At 42.6% G+C, this 22,645-nt stretch overlaps 2 protein-coding genes across 2 annotated transcripts; both read left to right on the top strand.

Annotated features, from left to right (window-relative positions):
• The first annotated feature begins 764 nt into the window (after nt 1–764).
• LOC127772043 (uncharacterized) lies at nt 765–2,242 on the top strand. Its single transcript, XM_052298017.1, has 3 exons — nt 765–1,676; nt 1,844–1,904; nt 2,034–2,242. Exons 1-2 carry the CDS (start codon nt 794–796, stop codon nt 1,879–1,881), a joined length of 921 nt encoding a protein of 306 aa, XP_052153977.1. The 5' UTR covers nt 765–793; the 3' UTR covers nt 1,882–1,904; nt 2,034–2,242.
• A 17,065-nt stretch (nt 2,243–19,307) lies between these two features.
• On the top strand, nt 19,308–21,596 carry LOC127772029 (tyrosine N-monooxygenase-like). The gene is made up of 2 exons (XM_052297998.1): nt 19,308–20,321; nt 20,958–21,596. The coding sequence occupies exons 1-2, from the start codon at nt 19,308–19,310 to the stop codon at nt 21,594–21,596; spliced, it is 1,653 nt and encodes a 550-aa protein (XP_052153958.1).
• The last annotated feature ends 1,049 nt before the right edge of the window (nt 21,597–22,645 follow it).

Genomic DNA, 22,645 nt, shown 5'->3' with positions numbered 1-22,645 from the left:
TAGGGTTAAGTTTTGGGTGTAGTTATTTAGGTTAGGATTAATATGGGCCGTCCATTCGATCGGACGGCTCCAGCTGCTCCCGCATCATGCCGCCGGCCTATAAGGCCGCCGAATGGACCGTGTGGTCGATATCAGGAGGATGCAGAATGGACTTCAACAGAGAGGGGAAAGGAAACAAGCCAAATATATAGAATAGACGTAAGGGAGAGAATATAAACTTTTTATATTCGGCCCAAACCTGAAAGGGAGGATTTTGATTCCTTTTTCCAATTAAATAATTATTAAATGAGGTTTGTATTATTAAAATTAGCAATTAAGCTATGAAAATTCCAATAAAATTCTAAAGAGCTTAATTAAACATGAAGAATTTAATATAATTAAATTTAACCTGTCATTTTTTTTATCATACTTGCTTTACGTGTAAATTGATTTTTTACACAAGGGAGGGAATATAACCTTTCTACATAATGTAAATTTTTCTTTTCCTCAATTTTCTGGTATGTACACCTCCCGTTGTAACGCACAGGCACTTTAGCTAGTGACTACAAAATTTCATCGTATGCCGATAAGTACTGATAAACTATTTCATCTGCAAGATTAAGTAAATGCTAACTGATTACGTACTATACGTACGTGAGCTAGAAACTAAAAGAGAGACCGGCATTCTTACAAAGAGTGTTTAATCGCTCTCTATCTGCATACCGTAGCTCCTATATAAACAAACCAGTTGTCGTCCAGCAATAACGAACATCAACCAACACACAAGAAAAACCACCAGAGCCTCTTCGTGCAGATGGCGCCTTCAAAGAGCATCCTCGTCGTCGTCTTCGCCCTCTTCGCCGTCGCCGCCTCGCTGCCACCGTCGGCGGCCGCCAGGGACGCCCAGGTGTTCAAGCCCACCGTCGCTGTCGATGTCGTGAATCAGGAACAACAACAGCAGCAACAACCTGCAGTGAACGCCATTGCCGACGTCAGCCAGCCATCTACATCTCTGGTTGGATTGCCAGGGCTCCCGCCATTGCCACCGCTTCCGACCATCCAAATCCCGGGGCTCCCGCCATTGCCACAACTTCCGACGATCCAAATCCCAGGGCTCCCGCCATTGCAACCACTTCCGACGATCCAAATCCCAGGGCTCCCGCCATTGCAACCACTTCCAGCAATCCAAATCCCGGGGCTCCCGCCATTGCCACAACTTCCAGCAATCCAAATCCCAGGGCTCCCGCCATTGCAACCACTTCCGACGATCCAAATTCCAGGGCTCCCGCCATTGCCACAACTTCCGACGATACAGATCCCAGGGCTTCCGCCATTGCCACCGCTGCCATCAATTCCTATCACTCCAGGATCACCAGGAGCACAAATCCCCATCAACTCCCAGAGTGCATTGGCAACGACGTCTACCACACCACAGGTGATCACAGAGTGCTTGTCGTCGCTGATGCAGCTGATGCCATGCATGGAGTATCTGACCAAGGATGACGAGCCGGCTCCCCCGAGTATCTGCTGCGACGGCTTCAAGTCGCTTGTGGAGAAGGCGCCCATCTGCCTCTGCCATGGCATCAATGGCGACATCAGCAAGTTCATGCCGGCGCCGATCGATTTCGCACGGATGATGTCTCTTCCGGCCACCTGCGGCGTCGCCCCGCCTGTCGAGGCTCTGACCAAGTGCTTCAGTAAGTTCTAATTAGCTTCTTTTCTCTATTGTTTGCTGCAACTTATTTCTGAATTTCACCTGTATATACTTTTTTTTTCAATTGTTTTGTGTGGATTCAATCTTATGTATGCATGTAATGTTTGTGTTCGAAAAGATTGATTTATCCATGTTATATATGTTTGACAGCGGGACCAGTGCCGCCGTTGATGCCTGCTCGATCCTAATCCTGACGCTGCTCCATCTCCGGGTAATTATACATTAACAATTCATTCTGGAAAAAAACTGAGATATGCTAAACTTTATCTATCCTGAATTAACTCTACGATAAGTTCTGTACCCTTACTTGTTCATGTTTTGCTTTAATTTTATTCTGCAGGGCCATCTGCGTAAGTTTATATATAGCGCAAGAGAGAATGGATGCTGATTAAGTAGGTGCCTTCAAGATGAAGATTATTAATAGAATTTTGATAGTTTATATGAGTAAATGCTGTCTAGTTTTTGTTAGTTTCTGTAGTCAGCAAGACGTTATGAATGAGGTTATAATTAATTAGGTCTAGGGAGGAACAATAATATATATGGATCAGGTCTTAGTTCAGAACAGTGTCATTTTGTACGTACTCTGGTACAAATATATAAATCTACAAATATTGTTCAATATTTTTACTTCATTGTAGTCGTTCTGTTGACAAAAATTATAAATTACTCACTAAACAAGAATTTAATACACAAAATTATAAAATGTAATCCCTGAGGTCATATATTGCTCCATTCATATATTTTAGATTGAACTTCTTACCATCAATAACTTCTCAAATGCTTAGTTTTAAAATAAAAGATTTTCTTCAAAAGGAGTATCACAGTATTTTCATACTTTTATAATCTTTTTTAAATCTCTACTACTTAAAAAATAAGAGATGTTTCCTCCGTCCGTCAAAACAAAAAAATAGCGAAAAAAATTAAAAAAAGTTCGATTCCTACCGATTCCCTCTTATAAAGGGAAAAAAAAGTCCGACTCTAGATCCGATTCACCCTTAAAAACGAAAAATAAAATTGATGTGCCGGATTAAAGATCTGTTTGCAAAGTTGGAACCTACCGGTCGAGAGCATTCTATTATTATATGCTTTTAATTTTGGGTCTTTACTTTTGCATTTGAGTCCCTGCAGTTTTTATATTTACATTTGAGTCCCTATAATCTTGCAATAAGATACTTGAGGTCTTTTTTATTAAAAAATAATAAAAGAGAAAGAACAAAGGCAGAAAGCTGCATAAAAAGAAAAGGAAAAACCACACAAAAAAAGAAAATAAAGAAAAAGAAAGGAAAATAACAACAACAAAACTCCATTTCTCCTAAGTGGCGAAAAAACCGTAGATCTGATTTCTATAAAAGGCAAAAAAATGGTAAAAAAAATGCTAGATCTGATTGCTTTAAGAACGGAAAAAAAGGTCCGATTCCTATAAATTGGAAAAAACATCTAAAAAAGTTCGTCCGATTCCCTAAAAAGAAAAAAATGGTTCGTATAAAATAAAAAAATAGAAAGGGCGAAACAAATTCCGATTTCTAATCAGTATATATCTCTTCGCTATGTCTAATCTAATCTAACAATTTAAAAAGAGAAAATGCACGACAAAATAAAAACAGTTCAAAGAAACGTGTGAGAAAAGTCAGAAAGAAGTGCAAAAAAACACGCTAATAAGGTTTTCCATCTTCCATAAAAAATAAAAAAACGCGTGAGAAAAATTATTTCCATCGTCGGTAAAAAAAATTTAAAAAAAACATGCGAGGAAAAAACTATCAAAAAAATGCGCCATTTCTAAAATATGGTTTGAAAAAACCGTGCAAAAAAACATCGTCTATTAAAAAAACAAATCGGTCCAAAAAAACTGTCAGAAAAACACTAAATTGATGGATGCTTGAGCCGGATAGGATCATCGTTTTTTTGTCATCTACTACACGGCTTTTATTTCGTCATATATTCTCCTGTATTGGAAATAAAAAGCAAAAAAGAACATTCGAAAAAAACAAGCAAAAAACACGCGAGAAAATAATTGTCAGAAAAAAATGCAAAAAACACACGAGAAAAGAAAAGCAAAAAAGGAGAAAAATATGGTTTTCGTCGTTAGTAAAAAAAGCAAAAAGAACATGCTAGGAAAAAAATGTTAGAAAGAAATGTGCCATTTTTGAAAAATGGTTTGAGAAAATCGCGTAAGAAAAGAAGCATTGTTTATAAAAAACATGTCGCTTATTAAAATACAAACATTGTTATTGACCTGATTATGCATGAAAAACGTATATTATCATTAGAATTTTTTCACCCGTTGCAACACACGGGCATTTTCGCTAGTATAAAATTGATATTCAAATCTAAGTTTGAAAAATTCAACCAAATCTTTTCTCAACGTCAAATATCTGTGTGAGAAGATTATGAGATTTCCAAGTACTTTTTCAAAATATTTATGACTCAAACTACAATGTACAAGAGTTATTTAAAATTTTCAGTGCTGTATATAGAACTTGAATATGCTCCCCTCCACACAATCATTTTTCTGCCCGAACAGCCAGTGTTAATCCATCACCAATGGTTCCGGATGAACCGCAGTGCTAAGCCACTGCGTGTAGTTGCTCTATTACCAAATGGTACTAATTGAAGTTAGATCTATATATTTTGAGAATCAAAATTTGATATCTGAGTGTATAAATAACGAACCATTTATTTGTTTTCAGTACAAAATTTTTTCATGTTTTTAAATCGACTAAGAATTTGTTGAGTTAACGTTAATTTATAGTTTAATTTACATTTTTACAGTTCTTTGGAAGATATCCGAATGGCAAAGATACCTATGTTCTACGATTTATCATTAATTAGGTACTGACATTCATAGCAAAGATATCTATGTTGTACTTACAAGTACAGAGAGATAGCTCCAAATATATACACCCTCCTTCTCTAAATGTTTGACACCGTTGATTTTTTTAAACATGTTTGACCGTTCGTTTTATTCAAAAACTTTTGTGATATGTGTAAAACTATATGTATACATAAAAGTATATTTAACAATAAATCAAATGATAGAAAAGAATTAACAATTACTTAAATTTTTTGAAAAAGACGAACGGTCAAACATTTTTAAAAAAGTCAACGGCGTCAAACATTTTGAGATGGAGGTAGTACCTTCTATATCTATATCTATAATAATTAGGCACTTTCTATAAGCTCCCAAGTTAACTAGGAAAATATGGCCTTTGATCAAATCGATAGGATAATCTTCACCGTTGGTCATAAAATCAAATCGCACATCACACCTTTAAAGCGATCTAATATCCATCCAATTTTAAAGCCCATCTAGAGCCCATCTAACCATTACATAACCGTATACGTATCTCATCATACAAGCTTCTGAATTATATTCGTAAACATCATCTTGCTAATATATCTCTGTCCCGACTCGAGATGTGGCCATGTCGAACTCCCTCGCAATTGACAAAACCCCAGAAGCAAAAACAACATGAGCTGTAGCTATATATACGGACGTCAATGTTTAGAGGGCTAGAACCCTGGAATTAACCTTTGCTGAATAGTGCATTTGTGTTGTTCCATGCACCTAGGCGACGGTTGACGGCAGATCCTGGAGTCAACATGTCGAAACAAGATTTCGACAATAATAAAAGGGATGGCTATCAAGTTAGGAAAGTTGATGGGCTTAGAGACAAGGAATTTTATACAGGTTCAGGCCTTCTTATTCAAGAAGTAATACCCTACTCCTGTCCGGGGATGATTCCGCCGAGTGTGTTATTGATTGTATAAACTGGAAAAAAGAATCATGCCCCAAGAGGCACACGGACCCTCCTTATATAGGGGAAGGAGTCCGCTTTACAAAGTGCAGTCTATATCTTAACAAAATATGGAATCACAGATAAAATACAATCGTAACCGACTAAGATCTCGGGTATTTCCTTGACATACAAGTTAGAAACTAACCCGAGTCCTCATAAAGATATTCTATCTATATTTGGTACCGTATATCCGACTAAATTACAACTGTCATGTAGATATGGGATATCTATAATCTCCACAGTAGCCCCCGAGACTTTCGCAGTTGACAAAATAGCCTTCTCGAAACAAAAAGCAGTAATCCGAGTGCTTCAATTCAACTTGCTCCAGCTTGCCGAGTGCTAAAATCAAAGATTGTGAAGGGCGAAAATAAAACATGGTGCATCAAGTAGACTATGTGATCAGTTGAAAAACTAAACATGTAGTCAAGAACCGAGTGGTTTTATAGCGAAGCATGCACGGTACTCAGTAAAATACCCAGCCGACTGCTTCTCAACTTGACCATATCAAGGATAAAAAATACGAAAAGGGCCGAGTGATAAACACTCAAGAGGTCCAAAAATAGATATATTTGATAGGAATCCGAGTAAGAAACTCTTAAAATGATCCACCAAACATGACAAAAATCATGATAATCAACGAGTCTAATAGCCCAAGCTATGACTCTCACCATAACCAAATTAAGCATATAACATGCTAAGAGAATGACTCTTAATAAATTAGTCATCTCAAATCAACCCAAACAGCTTTCGCAGCCTAATAAGGCTTACAAAAATAGTATAACACCTTCTTGTCGGGCACCTTTTGTTTGCATCGTGTTAATTCCAAAGAATTATCAAACCGCATTAAAAAGGATTTTAATAGCATTGGGCCACATCATTGTGAGCACAAATTGTCAAAGCAAAAAGTGTCTAAGTCCCTAAGGATCACAACGGGCCACGCTGATTATAATATTGGGCTGAAGTACTGTACAGGCCCAAACCCATTAGCACTCCCGATACCCTAAAAATACTGAAGTCCAAGCGTCACTTCGTCTTCCCCACCGAGACTCTCGCCATTTTCCCCATCTCCTGCTATAGTACAAAACTGCGCCGGCGAAACTAGGGTTCATCAATCCGCTCCAATCCATTCTCAAAAACTTCACGAAATCTCTCCCCGTGTCCACCGCCCCGATTCTTCATCCCTTTCCAGCCATATCTCGGATCAAATTAAACCATTCAGTTCACATTCATGGCGGAAGAAAGAGAAAGCTTCGAGAGTCAGTGGGCGCCCTCCGATGTGACGGAAGATAATCTGAAGGAGATGGTGGCGCACGGCGTTCTTCCAGCGAAGGAGATCATTGGATGGCGACCGGCATTCGGCGAAGTATTCCCAACCCCCGATACGCATGAAATCATGGTATTTGTTCATTTCTTCTATGGCGGTTTCTCCCTTCCAACCTCAAGATTTTTTCGGGGGATTCTGAATTTCTATGGAATCAGCCTGCATCATCTGAACCCAAACTCCATAGTTCACATCGCCAACTTCATTCATGCCTGCGAAGCCTTTTTAGGTATTAGGCCACATTTCGCCTTGTTCCACCGTATCTTCTTCCTCAAACCTCAGCCAAACAAGAGCAAACCATGTGTTGTTGGGGGGCTGGTTTCCAACTCAGGGGAACCTTAAGCCAAAAATACTTCTCTATGCCCTTCAAAACCTCAAACAAAGGCTGGCACGCAAATTGGTTTTATGTTCAAAACCCTGAGCCTGCTATCCCCGAGTACTCCTGTCTTCCTCTAGTTTATCAGGATACTTGGAACTCACTGCCAATGGGAGATGAAGCTGCGCAAGCAGTGGAACTGATGGAGCGCATGATAAAGCTGAGGGAGCAGGGTTTGCAGGGAGAACAAATCACTCGGCACTTCATAAAAAGCCGGTTAGCTCCAATCAAAGAATGATCCCGCACAGCTTTTGAGTTTGACGGCAAACATGATCCAAATCGTGAACATCCAGACTCTCTCGACTTTAAGATCATGAAGGAAAGGATGTACAAGATCTTCTCAAATGCCATCGTCATCAGCTATTCGCACTTGCTGCCAGTCGTGCCATTCAATGCCTTCAATCCTCCTCCACCGGTATGTAATCAAACACTTTAACCTTTCACAAAATATGGTCTCGTCTTTTTGTTGAATCCATTAACAATGAAGAATATCACGCCCAGGAATTTGCTTTGATGAAGTCGGATCCTCCAATCGCCCAGCATCAATCACGTCGCCACCAAATAGGTCAGGGAAGCGGAGGACCAAGAATCCATTCCGAAGCTCGGCCAAATATCTCCAATCCAGCCGGCCAGCCAGATTCACGCAAAAGGAAGTTGGTGTCGAGTGACGACAAAGGCGATACTGCTAGAAAGCATGGAGATCAAGAAACGACCAAGAAACTGCCAAGATAGGCTACTCCAAGGAAAAAAACATCCAGTCGTCCAGTGCCAAAGATCAGAAAGTCTTCCAGGTACAAATCATATAACGATTGTCCTTGCATTGATGCACGCCCAGTGTAGTAATAATACTGATAACCAAACTTGTAGGAAACCATCCGATATAGATCCTTCTGGAAAATACTCAGACCCGACTAACATGGAAGCGGATTCCTCAAAAGAAACCGGGCCGACTGCAAAAGATCACCCGAGTGACAATCCGCAGGCCAGCGACAATGTGGAACCCATCGACGAACCCACGACTGCAAGCCAGTCGGCCGAAGCTGGAGTCGGAGTTAACCAGGAGCCCCCGGCTGGAAACCAATCGGATACAGGGCCAAGCCAAAAGATTCCCGATGTTGAAGCTCAAACAAACGGTCCTCCTGGAAAGGACGCTGGCAACGACTCAGAAACCAAATCTCCTGTGAAGACCCAAGATTCCACTCGTCCCCGATCGGGAATCATCACAGGTAAACACGCTATCTGAAATCACTTCGACCCAACAGACTTTATCTGATTACTTCATCTTTATTCATGGATACACTAGGGCCAATGATTGGTGATGAAGAAGAGATCCTCCGGATACGAGCAGCTGAGGATTTGCGCCCTCCCATTCTGGTCAAGTGGTGGGACGACAACATGCAGCCTCAAGGAATCGTAATAAATAAGCAAAAAGAGGACGAAGAGTTATGCCTACTGAAAAAGGCGCTTGGTCAGGCAACCCGCATTGTAAATATAAGCTCTTTGGCGCCTGATCTCAACCATCTCGTTTGCCATTTAGTTCAAGCGCTGACTAAACTGTCTTGCAGAGGATTCATCTTAGGAATGAAGCTAAAACGGCAACCTTAGAGAGGTTAGTCCCTCATCTCGGAACCCTCGAAGCCACCAGGAATCAACTGCACGAAACAAAAGAACTTGCCAGGAAGAATGAACACGATCTGAGGGATCGGATTGCTGAGCTCTAGGAATCCAATTTTGAACTGAGTGGCTCATCAAAAGGTACGCACAAACTTTGCCCAACTAATTTGTGCTGTTATCTTTGTAATCTTGATTAACCAGAATCAATGTAGTGCAAGCTGCCAAGATATCTCAACTGGAGAAGCAGATTCAGACTCTGGAAAATGACAAGGCAGAACTGGCAAGACAGAGGGATTCGGCTTTAAAGGAGGTTGAAGGTACCAATAATCAATACCTCAAAAGCCATTATCTTCTACATGCTAATTCATTAATGTGAATCTGTTGATGCAGACCGCAAGATCAAGTCCCAGGCACAGTTTGATGTCTTAGTTGATAAGATCAACAGGCTTGAAGGGGCCAGGGATAAAGTCGCCAATGCCGCTACCCCACTAATCCAGGCCATGTTTTTCAATAACGCCGGTCCGAGTACACTTGATGCTTCCGAGATCTTCGACAAGCTGAGAGTTGCTTTGGATACATATTTCAAGAACATCAAAGAAGCTGGAAGTATGGGAGCAGGTCTGGCGTTGGCAATGACCAAATCCCTTTATCCAAGAGTTGACATTGATGCCATTGATGGCTTTGCAGATGGGACAAGCGAAGAAGCTGCTCTTGACCTCATCAGCAATGCACAAAAAGCTGCCGATAAAATAGCAATCGATGTAGTTGAGAGATTCCAGGACACCGATCTTCGACCGACTGGTCCTGATAATTCTGATGATGAAAAAACTGATACTGATTAATATAACAATGAATTTGATGATTAATGATGATGGAGGCACAATTTGTACAATACTTGATGAATTTATGCTATGCTTGGTGTTCCATACTTAGCCTCTGATTTCTTAAAAGCCTTTGTCAAGCCTTATTGAGCCTAAAACCCGCAAAAGCTATTAAAAACCTTCAGTCCTCATTGACTAAGTCGAAAGACCAAGCAGGGCAATGACAAATCAAGCAAGCAAATTGAATTGATAAAAATCACACTCCATTATTATCATAGTAGCCCCCCGACTGAAAACTTCATGGAAAAACTTGAAGTTAGCAGTCAAAGAGGAAAGATACAAACGAAATGCCTAAGCATAAAGGTGATCGGAAGAGTGATCTGGCCGAGTGGTGTAGCTGATAATCCTGGGATAACACCGTGGAAGGGTGCATTAGTCGGCTTTAATTCCGTGCGAGGAATCTGCATATCGTCCAGGGTCTTAGCGAAAAGGATGTTGAGTGCGCTGCCACCATCGATGAGAGTTCTTCGGAGCTTGACATTGCGAACCACTGGGTCTAGTACCAGGGGGTACCGTCCCGGGTGGACCACTCGGGTCGGGATGATCCGAGCGGTCGAACTTGATTGCTATTTCTGACCACCGAAGGTATTGGGGGGTGTTAGGTTGTACCGCATTGATCTCCCGTTCTGTTAGCTTCTGCTTTCTCTTAGATTCATAAGCCAGAGGTCCGCCGAAGATGTGATTGAGTTCTTTGCGATGGTCTTGAAAACCAGTCGGGGCATTGTCTTCATCATCTTTCTTCTTTGATGTGCCTTGATCTCCGTCTGAGGGCTTACGTGCGTTCTTGATGTATTGCTCCGCAAACTATTTGTAGACGAAGCAATCTTTGGCCACGTGGTTAGAGTTGGGATGATGTGGACATTGGGAGTTCATTATCTTGTCAAAGGTGTTGACGCGGGAACGTTGTCGGGAAGATGGAGAGGTTGTTGCCACAAGTTCTTTGGGCTTACGCTTGCGATCCTTGTGGTTGTTACTTCCACTCCCTCCTGCAGTCGGCGTGTTCTTCTTTGGCTTCCAAGTGGTGCCCAACTGCTTGGACGCAGTAATAGCATCTTCGGCTTTGGCATACTCGTTATCTTTTTCAAACATCTGCTTAATCGTCTTGGGAGGTTTGCATCCGAACTTGCCGACTAGGTCCTCGTGGCGAATGCCTTTAGTAAAGGCGGCGATGATGACGTCGTCGGTGATGTCGGAAATCTTGTTGCGTTGCTCGGAGAAGCGTCGGATGTAATCTTGAAGGGATTCTCCAGACTTCTGAACGATGTTGTAGAGATCAAAGTATGTGCCAGGGCGTTCAAAAGTGCCTTGGAAGTTGGCGATGAAGTGGTCGCGTAGTTCTGCCCATGATCCGATTGTGCCGCGGGGTAGCCCGTGAAGCCAGGACCGGGCAGAATCCGCCAAGGCCACGGCAGATAGTTCGCCATGGCTTTGCTGTCTCCTCCTGCTGCGTGAATTGCAAGACCGTAGACGGTGAGCCAGGATTCCGGGTTGGTGGTGCCGTCATACTTCTCGATTCCGGTCGGCTTAAAACCGGCTGGCCAATTCACTCGACGCAGATCATTTGTGAAGGCAGCAACTCCGTCCATGTCGACATCGTAGCGATCTGGTGAATGATAGCCTCTTGCCGCGCGGCGCTGGTTGATGATGTCGCGAAGATCGACGGGGCGCCTTCGATGTGGGGAGTGTGGTCGTTCAACTCGGCGCTCCCTATATCGTTCAGGAGGCGAACGAACAGATCGTTCATCATGTCCCCTGCTCCTGCGACTAGATCCGGCGCCGGCAATGCTGGGGCTTGGCTGGTGATAGTCTTGAGATCGAAGATGAGGGACTCGGCTACCAGTCGGGGTGTGGGCACTTGCGGAGTTGGCTGGAACCGAGGCAGCGATCATGGTCTTCGTCTGGTTCAAGATATTGACAACATGATCAGCTTGATTGAGTGCGTCTTCCTTGAGGAGGGTGTCGAGGAGAGTGATTGCTGCAACCGCGTTCTACTGGGGGGTGCGAAAAACCGGTGTTCCATCGACATCTTGTTGCCCGATGAGATCTCTCGCTCGTCGCCCGGATTCCAAGGCGCGCTGTCGTCGATCTTCAGCCTCCTTTGCAACTCGCTCGCGATCTTGTTGCTCACGCTGTAGTCGTTCTCGCTCTTGTCGTTGTCGTTCTTCCTCCAGTCGGCGACGTTCGGTTTCTTGTCGTGTGCGCTCTTCCTCCGCTTCTCGAGCTCGGCGCTGTTCCTCCGTTTCGTTGTCAGCCATGAATACGCCGAAAAAGAGAGGCATGTAGTTATCCTCATAGCTGTCGTCGAAGTCGCCGTGGTCGTAGTGGTAGCCGAAGTCGTCGCAGTCGAGGAGTTCGGTTGGTCGAGAACTGACGCCAGGGGAGCTAAGGTAGCCATCCAACTCTTTCGTCGAGACTGTGCCAAGAGGTTGGAGTATAACGCTCACCTCTCTGGATCTAGATTGGATCGGGGCCGAAGTCGGAGCTCGCCTAGATCTTCGAGTGGGAGATGTCTTGGCTGTGAAGATAGCGGCCAAATCATCAGGAAGTCTCATCAGGATTGAGGGATAGGACCCGCCGTCTTGATCTGGTCGCGGAGGAGTACATTGGATCTCGTCCGAGTGGTTTGAAGCCGACTCGGGGGAGATGATCTTGGAGTAGGCCTCGGCCGAGTTCAGAATACCGAACGGCGCGGGGACCTGGTCTCTCCTCGACTGGTTCGAATCTGAGTTAAGAAGAGAGATCTTGCCGAAGTCGTTGGTGATGAAGTTGAGGCTGCCGAACCGAAACACCTGCCCGGGAGGGAAGGCGAAGTTGTCGATGCCGGAGACAGAACCCATCGCACTTAGTTGGCAGAAACTTGACGCTACCCCTACCTGGCGCGCTAACTATCGAAACAAGATTTCGACAATAATAAAAGGGGGTAGCTATCAAGCTAGGAAAGTGGATGGGCTTGGAGACAAGGAATTTTATACAGGTTCAGGCCTTCTTTTTCAAGAAGTAATACCCTACTCCTGTCCGGGGATGATTCCGCCGAGTGTGTTATTGATTGTATAAACTGGAAAAAAGAATCGTGCCCCAAGAGGCACGCGGACCCTCCTTATATAGGGGAAGGAGTCCGCTTTATAAAGTACAGTCCATATCTTATCAGAATATGGAATCACAGATAAAATACAATCGTAACCGACTAAGATCTCGGGTATTTCCTTGACATACAAGTTAGAAACTAACCCGAGTCCTCATAAAGATATTCTATCTATATTTGGTCCCGTATACCCGACTAAATTACAACTGTCATGTAGATATGGGGTATCCATAATCTCCACACAACATTCGATGAATTTTAATGTAATTGTGTGGCATCTAGGCGGTAGCACATGGTGTCCTAGAGGAAGAAACAATTATGTTTAAAGGAAAGAGGAAGCCAGACAGATAGATTAACGAAAATTATGTATGCTTCTTTGTATGGTCGAGAGACGTCCCGTTGAGTAGAGATAGAAGCTAAGTTCAGATTGATCTCCATGATTGGCTCATACGTATGTGTCACACCCGGAGTTTTCCCCTTTCCCTTAGTTTCTAATTCGTCAATAAATTATCTATAGAAATTACTTTGGTTAACCGGGAGAAAACCTTAAGTAACAATGTATTTAACAATCGAAAATGTTAGGGAGAATTTTTTTTGAATTCTCTTTGCTCTAAAATCATTAACGGGACTTAAAGCAGAATATTCAGAGCATCGGGATTAATGTTGTTAACTTAAACTGTCAGGGATTTGAATTAATAATAATTATTTTTTTCTTCTTGCCTTTGGTCGTGAATCGTGCCCGATTCACTCCTCTCTTCGTACGTGCCTCCGCGGTTTCGTTTTGCATGACGAGCCAAGTCCGATTTCGCTTCCAGTTCCGTTTCCGTTCTTTCCCCAAAACGGCACCGTTTTTCCTTTCCGATTTAGGAAAGTCCTAATCCTAATCCAACCCCTCTACCTCTCCCTCTCGGCCGCTGCCCTCCCCCTCTCCCTCTCTGCCGTGCGCCCCCCTCCTCCCTAGCCAGCCGAACCGAGTCCCTCTTCCCCTCTTATTAGGTTCCTCCCTCTTCTCCTCCCAATCCTAGTCCTAGTAGGACCCACCTAATCCATCTATTTTCCCCCTGTATAAGTCTTCATACCCCTCAATTTTATTATTTCCCTCATATTGCAAAACCCTAGACCTAGCCGCCAGCCACCCCTAGCCCCGCCGCCGTCGGTCTGCCGTGCCGCCGCCTGCCGCGTCGCCATCGTCGCCGTTGCGTCGCCGGTACTCCATTTTCCCTCTTTATTGATGTGTTTGCCGCTGCAACCATCAATTCATCATTTTAATCTATTCCGTTTGTTTCTCATCTAGAGTCGCCGTCGCCTCTTTGTGTTACTGCTGGATTGTTGTTGCTGTCTCCTCGCCGATCGTCTCAGTTTGGTGAGGAACTTTCTCGTGATCTCCTAGTTTAGGTGTTAATTCTTTAAGCGTTGTTGTTGTAACCCTAAAAGTGTAACACCGCCAAAACCCTAGCGTCGCCGCCACTTAGCACCGCTGCCGCCCCGGCCGTGCGCCACTGCCACCGCCATCACTGCCGGCCGCGCGCCGCTGCTGCTGGCCGAGCCGCGTTGCCGTCACCGTTTAGCGCCGCACACTACAAGAAATGTGATCTTCTGTGACAAATTCCTCATGACGATGGTGCTATTCGTCACTATGCCATTTTGTTTTATGACGTTTGATAGGGGATGGTGTTAAGAACCAAATTTGGTAAGTAATGAACCAAGTTCGGCATTGGAATCGAAGTGGATTCGGCAAAGGGATTGTGATAGAAGAACAGAGCGCACCGGCTGAGGAGGTATTGGCTGGAGTCTGCATCGGCTGAGATGACATCAAACAGGGGACAGTCGATATAGCCGATTTCATTGAGATGGTTATGAAATCGTTTCTGGGATCGATCAGAGTGCTACGAAAGGATTGCCATGATAGAGATAAGCTCCCAGATAGGCAATTGTATCTATTAATTAGGATATTTTCCTTAGAGATATGTTTGGGCAAAAGTCTGCCGTAAAGACTTATGTGTATCTTAGAGTTTGTTAGAGATAATAGTCGTGTCCGACAAGGAAATATCATGTATCTCGGGTATAAATATAACCCGAACCCATGTAATTTAACAACAACCATTCAATAACAATCTCGGCGCATCGCCACCCTTTTTCACGTTCGTTTGTTTCGACGAGTTCTTGCTTTCGGGTTGAGCTGCATCGGTTTCGATCTTCAACTAGAGGTAAACTTGTCATGGCGGCTTACGTTTTCGGGATTAGTGCTTACATCTTCATGACACTCTAATCCTGTTTATGTAATTCGTCGAGTTATCATATACACTTTATAATCTTTATTAGTGATTCTATCTAACCCGCAATCGGTTGTTTTTACTGCTAAAGAGTAGCCGATAGAGTTAGATATTGTTATTAATCTAGATTATACAGCGTATCTACCATCTTTTAGAGGTTTTCATCATCTTGCTTAGATCTTACATTTATCTTTATGCTTAATGCTGCATCGGTTAAGTTCGATCTATTAAGTATTATCTATACCTGTTAATATCTAGCTTGTTTTATGATTATCAATTGAGATAGTGTCGGAGTTTTAGCCGATCTTACATGATTTAGCATCTTTTGCCTTCATATGCTTGATTGTTATGCTAAATCTGCCCTTTGTATTAAGATCTCATCGCACCAGAGTATATTAGGCTTTCTTGTTTGATATATTTTGCCCTTTGTATTAAGATGCTCCAAGTTTTCAGGGCAGGATGATACATCTACAATGGAACACATTAGCCGATTCTTAGCATAATGTGGGGAGGCATCGGCTGAAGAAGCTCTGAAAGTTAGATTTGTTCCATTGTCTTTGGCTGGATCGGCTTTCACATGGTTTTCATCTCTACCATCACATTCTATCATAGGATGAGCTGATCTTTAGAAGAAATTTCATGACTACTTCTTTGCTGGCGTCGATGAGATGAAGCTTTCAGATTTGATATCAGTTCAGCAACAAGCAGGAGAATCGGCTATGGAATATATTAAGAGATTTCATAATATCCGCAGTCGATGATATGGTTTGCGCCTAAGTGATGAGCAACTAGCAGATCTTGCATTCCAGGGATTGTCAGCACCTATCATAGACATATTCTTTTGCCACGAGTTTGACAATCTGGCTCATCTAATGCAAACAGTATCGGCTCAAGAAAGCCGATTACAAAAAGCAAAGGAAGATCAATTTTGGAGTTACCAAGATTAGACATAAGATAATTTTAAAGCATGAGTTCTCATACTCCAAAATTGGGGGGCATGTGTTAGCGGGGAAATTTGGTAAGTCCCTAAGAGAATTATCGCATTGCCAATAGTCAGATTCCTGCTATATTCGGTTAAGAAAATTAATCTATTAAAGAAAGCTTATCCAGAAGTGACCGAGTTCAAGGAGGATGCAGCATGGCAAGTTATCTATTAATTAGAAATAGTTGATTAGTTTCCTTTTATCTTTAGGAAAGCGTGTTTAGTGTCCAATAAGGACTTTATATTTTCCTTTTATCTTTTAGGGAAGTTTCTTTCTTGTCCTACAAGGACTAGTATCTCCCCATGGGTATAAATATGTACACCCGAGGTCATTGTAAAACATATCTCGATCAATAATAGTACTCTCGGCGCATCGCCACCCTCTTTCCCGAGGTTTTTACTTATCAACCGGCGGAATCTAGCACCTAACGTGGGGCTGGATCGGTTCAGTTCGATTTTCGGCGAAGGGGTAAGCCCTGCGTTCCGTCGGCCCTAGTGAATCTGTTGGCTATATTGGTGTTGTTCAAGGCTGCATCGCTTCGATATCTTTGATCGCTCTGGTTTGGTTGATATATTTGCCTACCTAATGTCTCAATTCTATCTCTAGTTGCATTGTGTTTAGAGACGCATCGGTTTAGTTGGGACTATCTCTACAACCACAATGTTGTTATAAATAGATTTGTTATATCCATCACATTAGACAGATCTATCGGCTCATTGAGTATTAGATTGTCATATATAATCTCGTGCTGCATTGGTTAGGTCCGACCAACTAGATTGTTGCTGATAATATAAATCTTGATGAGCCGATAGGTTCATACTAGTGTTTTATCGGGGTGCTAGCCGATATGTTATATGCACATTGCATCCGCTTATAAGGATTACATAATATATAAGTTGGATCTAGCCGATGAGAATAAAGGTTTCATTGATCTATGTAATCTTATAGATTTTATGACATCGTACCTCCAGCTGATATATGCTTTAACCTTCGGATCAATACTTGTTCTATTATATCATATTGTTAGCCGCTTGGTTTATACTGGATTAAATTATTATTATTTGTCATCATCAGCCGATCGCCTTTATATCATTATCTACATTGGACATATAACCGATTGTTCAAAACCCAATCGCTATCGGCTGGTATCGGCTATCGGCTGGAATTACTACATCGGCTTGTCAGACAATCGGCTCATTGATCTGCTATTTGCTTATCTTGTCAGTTGCAGGATCAAACTGACTGGCACACCCGCATCTCGTCAACCTTTGGACCTGCACTAGAGCTAAGCAGATTTCTAAGGCCAGTGTGTGTTTCATGCGTCAACAACAATGTACGGACAGAGGATGAGGTGGAAGAACCGCGGCATAAAAGGTGGCGGTGGCGGCAGCAGCGATGCCGACGCACGGTCTGCTACGGAGAGCGAAAGAGGAAGTGCTATGCGGAGCAGGGAAAAATGGCAGCGCGTGATGCGGAGTGGGAGAGAGGAGCGATGCGGTGCAGGGAAAACGACACATGATGCGTAGTGGGAGAGAGGCGGCGTGCGATTTGTAGTGGGAGAGAGCCGAAGTTTTAGGGTTAGTTAATTGGGTTGGTTTAGCTTGTTGGGCCGATTGGACCAAATTCACTCTGGCAGGTCTTTTTTTCTATGGAATAAGTTCACTTTAAAACCGGTATAATTTGTCTCCCTCAGTAGTTTAGCTGATGTGGTGCTTTGACTTGGTCTAATTTGCTGAGTCATCCTATGGTGCCCACCTATCAGTGATGGGGCCGCCTAATGGGCGGGTGATCGCCCCAGGCAATCACCCCCCATTCCCCCTATACACTACTCTTCCTTCCTCTCCCCTTCTTCTCTTCCTACTACACCATAAAAAAATAAAAAACACAAAGTTGAAAAAACTTATGTATAGAAATACTATATATAAAAATTTAAATTCAAATTTAAATTTAAAACAGGTATGTAAACTTTTGACTTATAAACTTTGGGTCTATAAACTAATATTTGAATTCAAATTCAAATTTGAATCGAGTATGTAAACTTTAGACCTATAAACTTTGGATATATAAACTTTAGGTGTATAAATTTTAGATGTATAGAAATACTATATATAAAAAACATTTGAATTCAAATTCAAATTTAAATCGGATATATAAACTTTTTATTTATAAACTTTGAGTCTCTAAATGTGTAAACTTAATATGTACAAAATTTAGGTGCATAAATTTACTAAAATAGAAAAGTAATGCGGTAGAAAAAAAACCAGGTGGAGCCAAGGGGGGCGCCCTAGGGGCAATCGATCGCCCCTTAGCATTTTCGGTCAGTGACCCTTATATTTCTTGTCTTCCTTCCCTTTCCCGTCCATCAGATCGGTACCGCCCCATCTTCCTCATTCCGCTCCTCATCGGGCTGCCATTGGGGAGAAGCGCGGATGTCAGGGGGAGTGGGAGCAGATCAGTGGCACCAACGACGAGCTGGTTCATGCCAGCGTGCTCGCCAGGTTGGCGGCCGGCGAGAGTCGCGAGACGACGGGCACTTTGCTAGTATTACCGACCTAGAGTAATTAGTATTCTTTCCTATCATTTTGAGAGTATTGAATGGTACTATTCCAACTGTAACAACTATTCCCTCCGTCCAAAAAAAGACAAACCCTGTGTTTCCGTGTCTAACGTTTAACTGTCCGTCTTATATAAATTTTTTTATAATTAGTATTTTCATTGTTGTTAGATGATAAAACATGATTAATACTTTATATGTGACTTGTCTTTTTAATTTTTTTATAATTTTTTAAAATAAGACGGACGGTCAAACGTTAAATATAGAAACCCAGGGTTTGTCTTCTTTTTGGACGGAGGGAGTATATAGCTTCTAAATTACAAAAAAATTATTAAAAAATATACATTTATCAAAAAAATGTTTATATAATATAAAATATTTTGGAACATTTACATTAATTTAAAGAATAGATGATTGAAGTTCGAAAAATGAATAGCGATCGACTCGTGTCAATTAGTTGGCGACAAATAGAGCACACCTTTTTTCAGGACATTTGTCAATATTTGAATGGAACAACAAAACCCAAGCACCACGCGTCACACTAGCTAGCAATAGTTATTTCTTTATTGAAAAGGAAACCGTGATGACGTTATATTCCGCACGTGTTTAGAATTCCATCTATAACCTCTCAAAAAAAAAGAATTCCATCTATAAATTAATTGGCCACAGAATCAGTGATATAACTAGCTAGGCAGATCTGCACTCCCACACACAAAAAAAAAAATCAGTAATCATGCACAAGAACAACGATACCATCATGCCATCACAACTCATAGCCCAAAATGACCATGCATATGTCCTCACCTTTCTGATGTCAATAGCCATGGCCATCCTCTTGCTCGTTGCGTTGTTCTATCGGATCAAGAAGCAGGCAGCTGCCATGGCGGTCAAGAGGAAGCAACAACCCAACCTACCACCCGGGCTAGGTACCATGCCGGTGGTTGGCAACATGCACCAAATGCTGATGAACAAGCCGGTGTTCAGGTGGATCCACCGCCTGCTCGACGAGATGGACACCGAGATCCTGTGCCTCCGTTTCGGCCGCGTCCACGTGATCGCCGTCGCCTCGCCGGAGATGGCCCGGGAGGTCCTGCGCAAGAACGACGCCGTGCTCGCCTCCCGGCCATCGTCGTTCGCGTCGCGGGCGTTCAGCTTCGGGTACAAGAACACCATCATGTCGCCGGCCGGTGACCAGTGGAGGAAGATGAGGCGGGTGCTCGCCTCGGAGATCCTCTCGCCGGCCATGGAGCGGCGGATGCTCGGCCGGCGCGTCGAGGAGGCAGACCACCTTGTCAATTACGTCTACAGTAACTGTAATAATGGCACTGTAGATGTCCGGCACGTAACGAGATACTTCTGTGGCAACATCATCAGGAAGCTGGTGTTTGGTCGGAGACACTTCGACTCCGGCGATGGCAATGTCGGTCCTGGCCGTGATGAGGAGCCTCACATCGACAAGCTCTTCACGGCGCTGGACTACCACGGCGCCTTCTCCGTCTCCGACTACTTCCCAACACTGGTTGGGCTTGACTTGGATGGCCATGAGGAGGTTGTCAATGGCCTGATGGACACATTCAGTCGGCTGCATGATCCTATCATAATGGAAAGGATGGAAGAATGGAAATCTCTCAGGAGAAATGGTGATAAGAGGAGAGAAGTTGCCGATTTTCTGGACGTGTTGATCTCCTTGGAGGATGCACAAGGGAAACCGTTGTTGTCACTAGATGAGATCAAGGCAGAAACACTGGTAATAAGCTCTATTACACCATCACATAATTTTTTTTTTCAAACTTGGACTATATAGATATGTCCTCGGAAGAAAAATAGTACGCTTGAAGTACTTATATTTTGGTCCAAATTTCTAATGGTAGAAGTGATTATATTTTAGAAACAATTAGTGAGGTCTTTGGTTCGCTATATGTAAAGATATACTATGGTGGGGTTTCATTCATTTTGAAGTTAAAATTAACCGTTAGTTATGACGATTTGATAGCGAACGTGCAAAATATCTATGGTTTCTTTTTGAAAAATAGCTATGAAAATGTTTGAAAAGAATTGTAAGTCTAGGATAATTCACATCTATTATCTCATTCTAAACTCAACCCACGCATCGAGAAACAAAAGAGACAGATCAAAACTATATATGAACATAATATTGTAGTGTTCATCTCTGGATTTTTTTTCTGTTTTCTATATATTTGTCCAGTCTAGATTTGACTGTTGAGACCTCAGTAGATGTCAGTACATACTTAATATTATTGTCAATTTTCCAAAAGTTCTCATGAAAATTTTGATTGTATTTAAGAAGTATAAAGGCATATTAGAGGTTGCCCATTGAAGGATGAAAATCCAACACTGTTTTAATTTGATCTTATGGCCGCAGGAAATAATCCTTGCTACCGTGGACAACCCATCAAATGCTGTAGAGTGGGCACTGGCAGAGATGGTGAACAATCCAAAGGTCATGAAGAAAGCAGTGGATGAACTCGATATAGTTGTTGGTAGAGAAAGGCTTGTTGAGGAATCCGACGTTCATAACCTCACATACCTCAAGGCATGTATCCGGGAGGCGTTCCGCCTCCACCCCTACCACCCATTCAACCCACCCCATGTTGCCATCGCAGACACCACCGTCGCCGGATACATGATCCCAAAGGGTAGCCATGTCATGTTAAGCCGAATTGGGATCGGTCGAAACCCTAGAGCATGGAATAAACCACTCGAATTCCGACCAGAGCGACATCTGAAAAGTACTGGTACTGTGGTGCTAGCTGAGCCAGAGTTACGTTTTGTATCGTTTAGTGCTGGTAGGCGTGGCTGTCCTGCCGTGTCACTTGGAACTTCAATTACAATGATGCTATTTGCAAGGCTTCTGCAAGGGTTCAGTTGGAGCATACCACCAGGTGGTGACAGGATTGAGCTTCAAGAGTCAGCTATAAGCCTGCAATTGTCTAAACCATTATTTATGCAAGAAAAACCACGATTACTACTCCATCTATATAAGGCAGATATATTAAATTAGGTAGCTAAGACCATTTTGTATGCAAGCAAGACCACGATTAGTCGATTACTACTCCATCTATATGAGGCAGATACATTGAAATAGGTAGCTAAGACCATTTTGTAGTTTTTTATCTAGAAGTGGCGTGATGTATTCTTGTCCATTAGTGCCAGTTATAACTAAGAACGTATTGGCACTAACATTTATAATAATTAGCGCTGGTTTTTAAGCCGCAACATGTATTGTAGGCTGTCAGGAATGTGGAAAATTGCATATCAAGGCCAGTTCATAGTGATAGAAGCTGGCTAAGCACCTTAGAGTTAGATACTACAAACCCCACCCTTGTGTAATATGGCATTTAGTCCAAGGAAAATGATAAACCGTTTGGGAAACCTAGGACAATCTAAGCAAACATTCTTTGCTTGGCTGCTGTACTACAATCGGCTATGGTTTTCAGAGTGACTACAAAGCCGAGGATGGCCGAACAATAACTATTATGTTTGATATTTATGTTTTGGAACATGGGGACGATGCAACACCATTTGAAAAATTTCTCATTCTCGCTAGCTAGCAGTTGGGGCAGGGATTTGGCAAAAGAATTGGGCAGAATTTTCTTTCAGCCGCTGTATCAGGGAACAAATCACTAATTGAAACTAGTGCGGACAGCCGAATGGGCCGGATGAGCAACAAAAAGAAAAGGTATCCGATCTAATTCATCTTTATGTTGTGGGATATTTGGAAAGAGGGAAACAGATCGATTGGTTTTCAAAAGCAGGGTAATCAACAAGATAACGGAAGAGATGATCATGTGCCAGATGGCAGTAGATCTGTGAAGGGTGTAGTGAGAATATTACAACCAGAAGATTAGCCAAGATGGGCGACAAGATTCTAGAGAGAAATCACTGTCAACCTGTTTTCATTGTTTCGTCGTTTTCATTTGCCTCTATAATTGTGAAGTTTATGGATATCCCATACCTACATGGCATGTATAGTCCGATTGGGTATGGGGTGCCATGTATAGATAGAATATTTTTAAAAGGACTCGGGTTAAATTCTAAACTTGTATGTTA

The sequence above is a fragment of the Oryza glaberrima genome, chromosome 4, assembly GCF_000147395.1.
Source record: "Oryza glaberrima chromosome 4, OglaRS2, whole genome shotgun sequence".
NCBI classification, from domain to species: domain Eukaryota; kingdom Viridiplantae; phylum Streptophyta; class Magnoliopsida; order Poales; family Poaceae; genus Oryza; species Oryza glaberrima.
Note: the sequence above shows the minus strand (reverse complement) of the source record. Positions and strands in the feature narration are given on the sequence as shown.

Bases quoted from the DNA above. Each gene is read 5' to 3' on its own strand.
- LOC127772043 (XM_052298017.1), top strand. From the start codon at position 794: ATGGCGCCTTCAAAGAGCATCCTCGTCGTCGTCTTCGCCCTCTTCGCC. The intron at 1,677-1,843 runs GTAAGTTCTAAT...TATGTTTGACAG, and splicing joins GGCTCTGACCAAGTGCTTCA to CGGGACCAGTGCCGCCGTTG.
- LOC127772029 (XM_052297998.1), top strand. From the start codon at position 19,308: ATGCACAAGAACAACGATACCATCATGCCATCACAACTCATAGCCCAA. The intron at 20,322-20,957 runs GTAATAAGCTCT...TTATGGCCGCAG, and splicing joins AGATCAAGGCAGAAACACTG to GAAATAATCCTTGCTACCGT.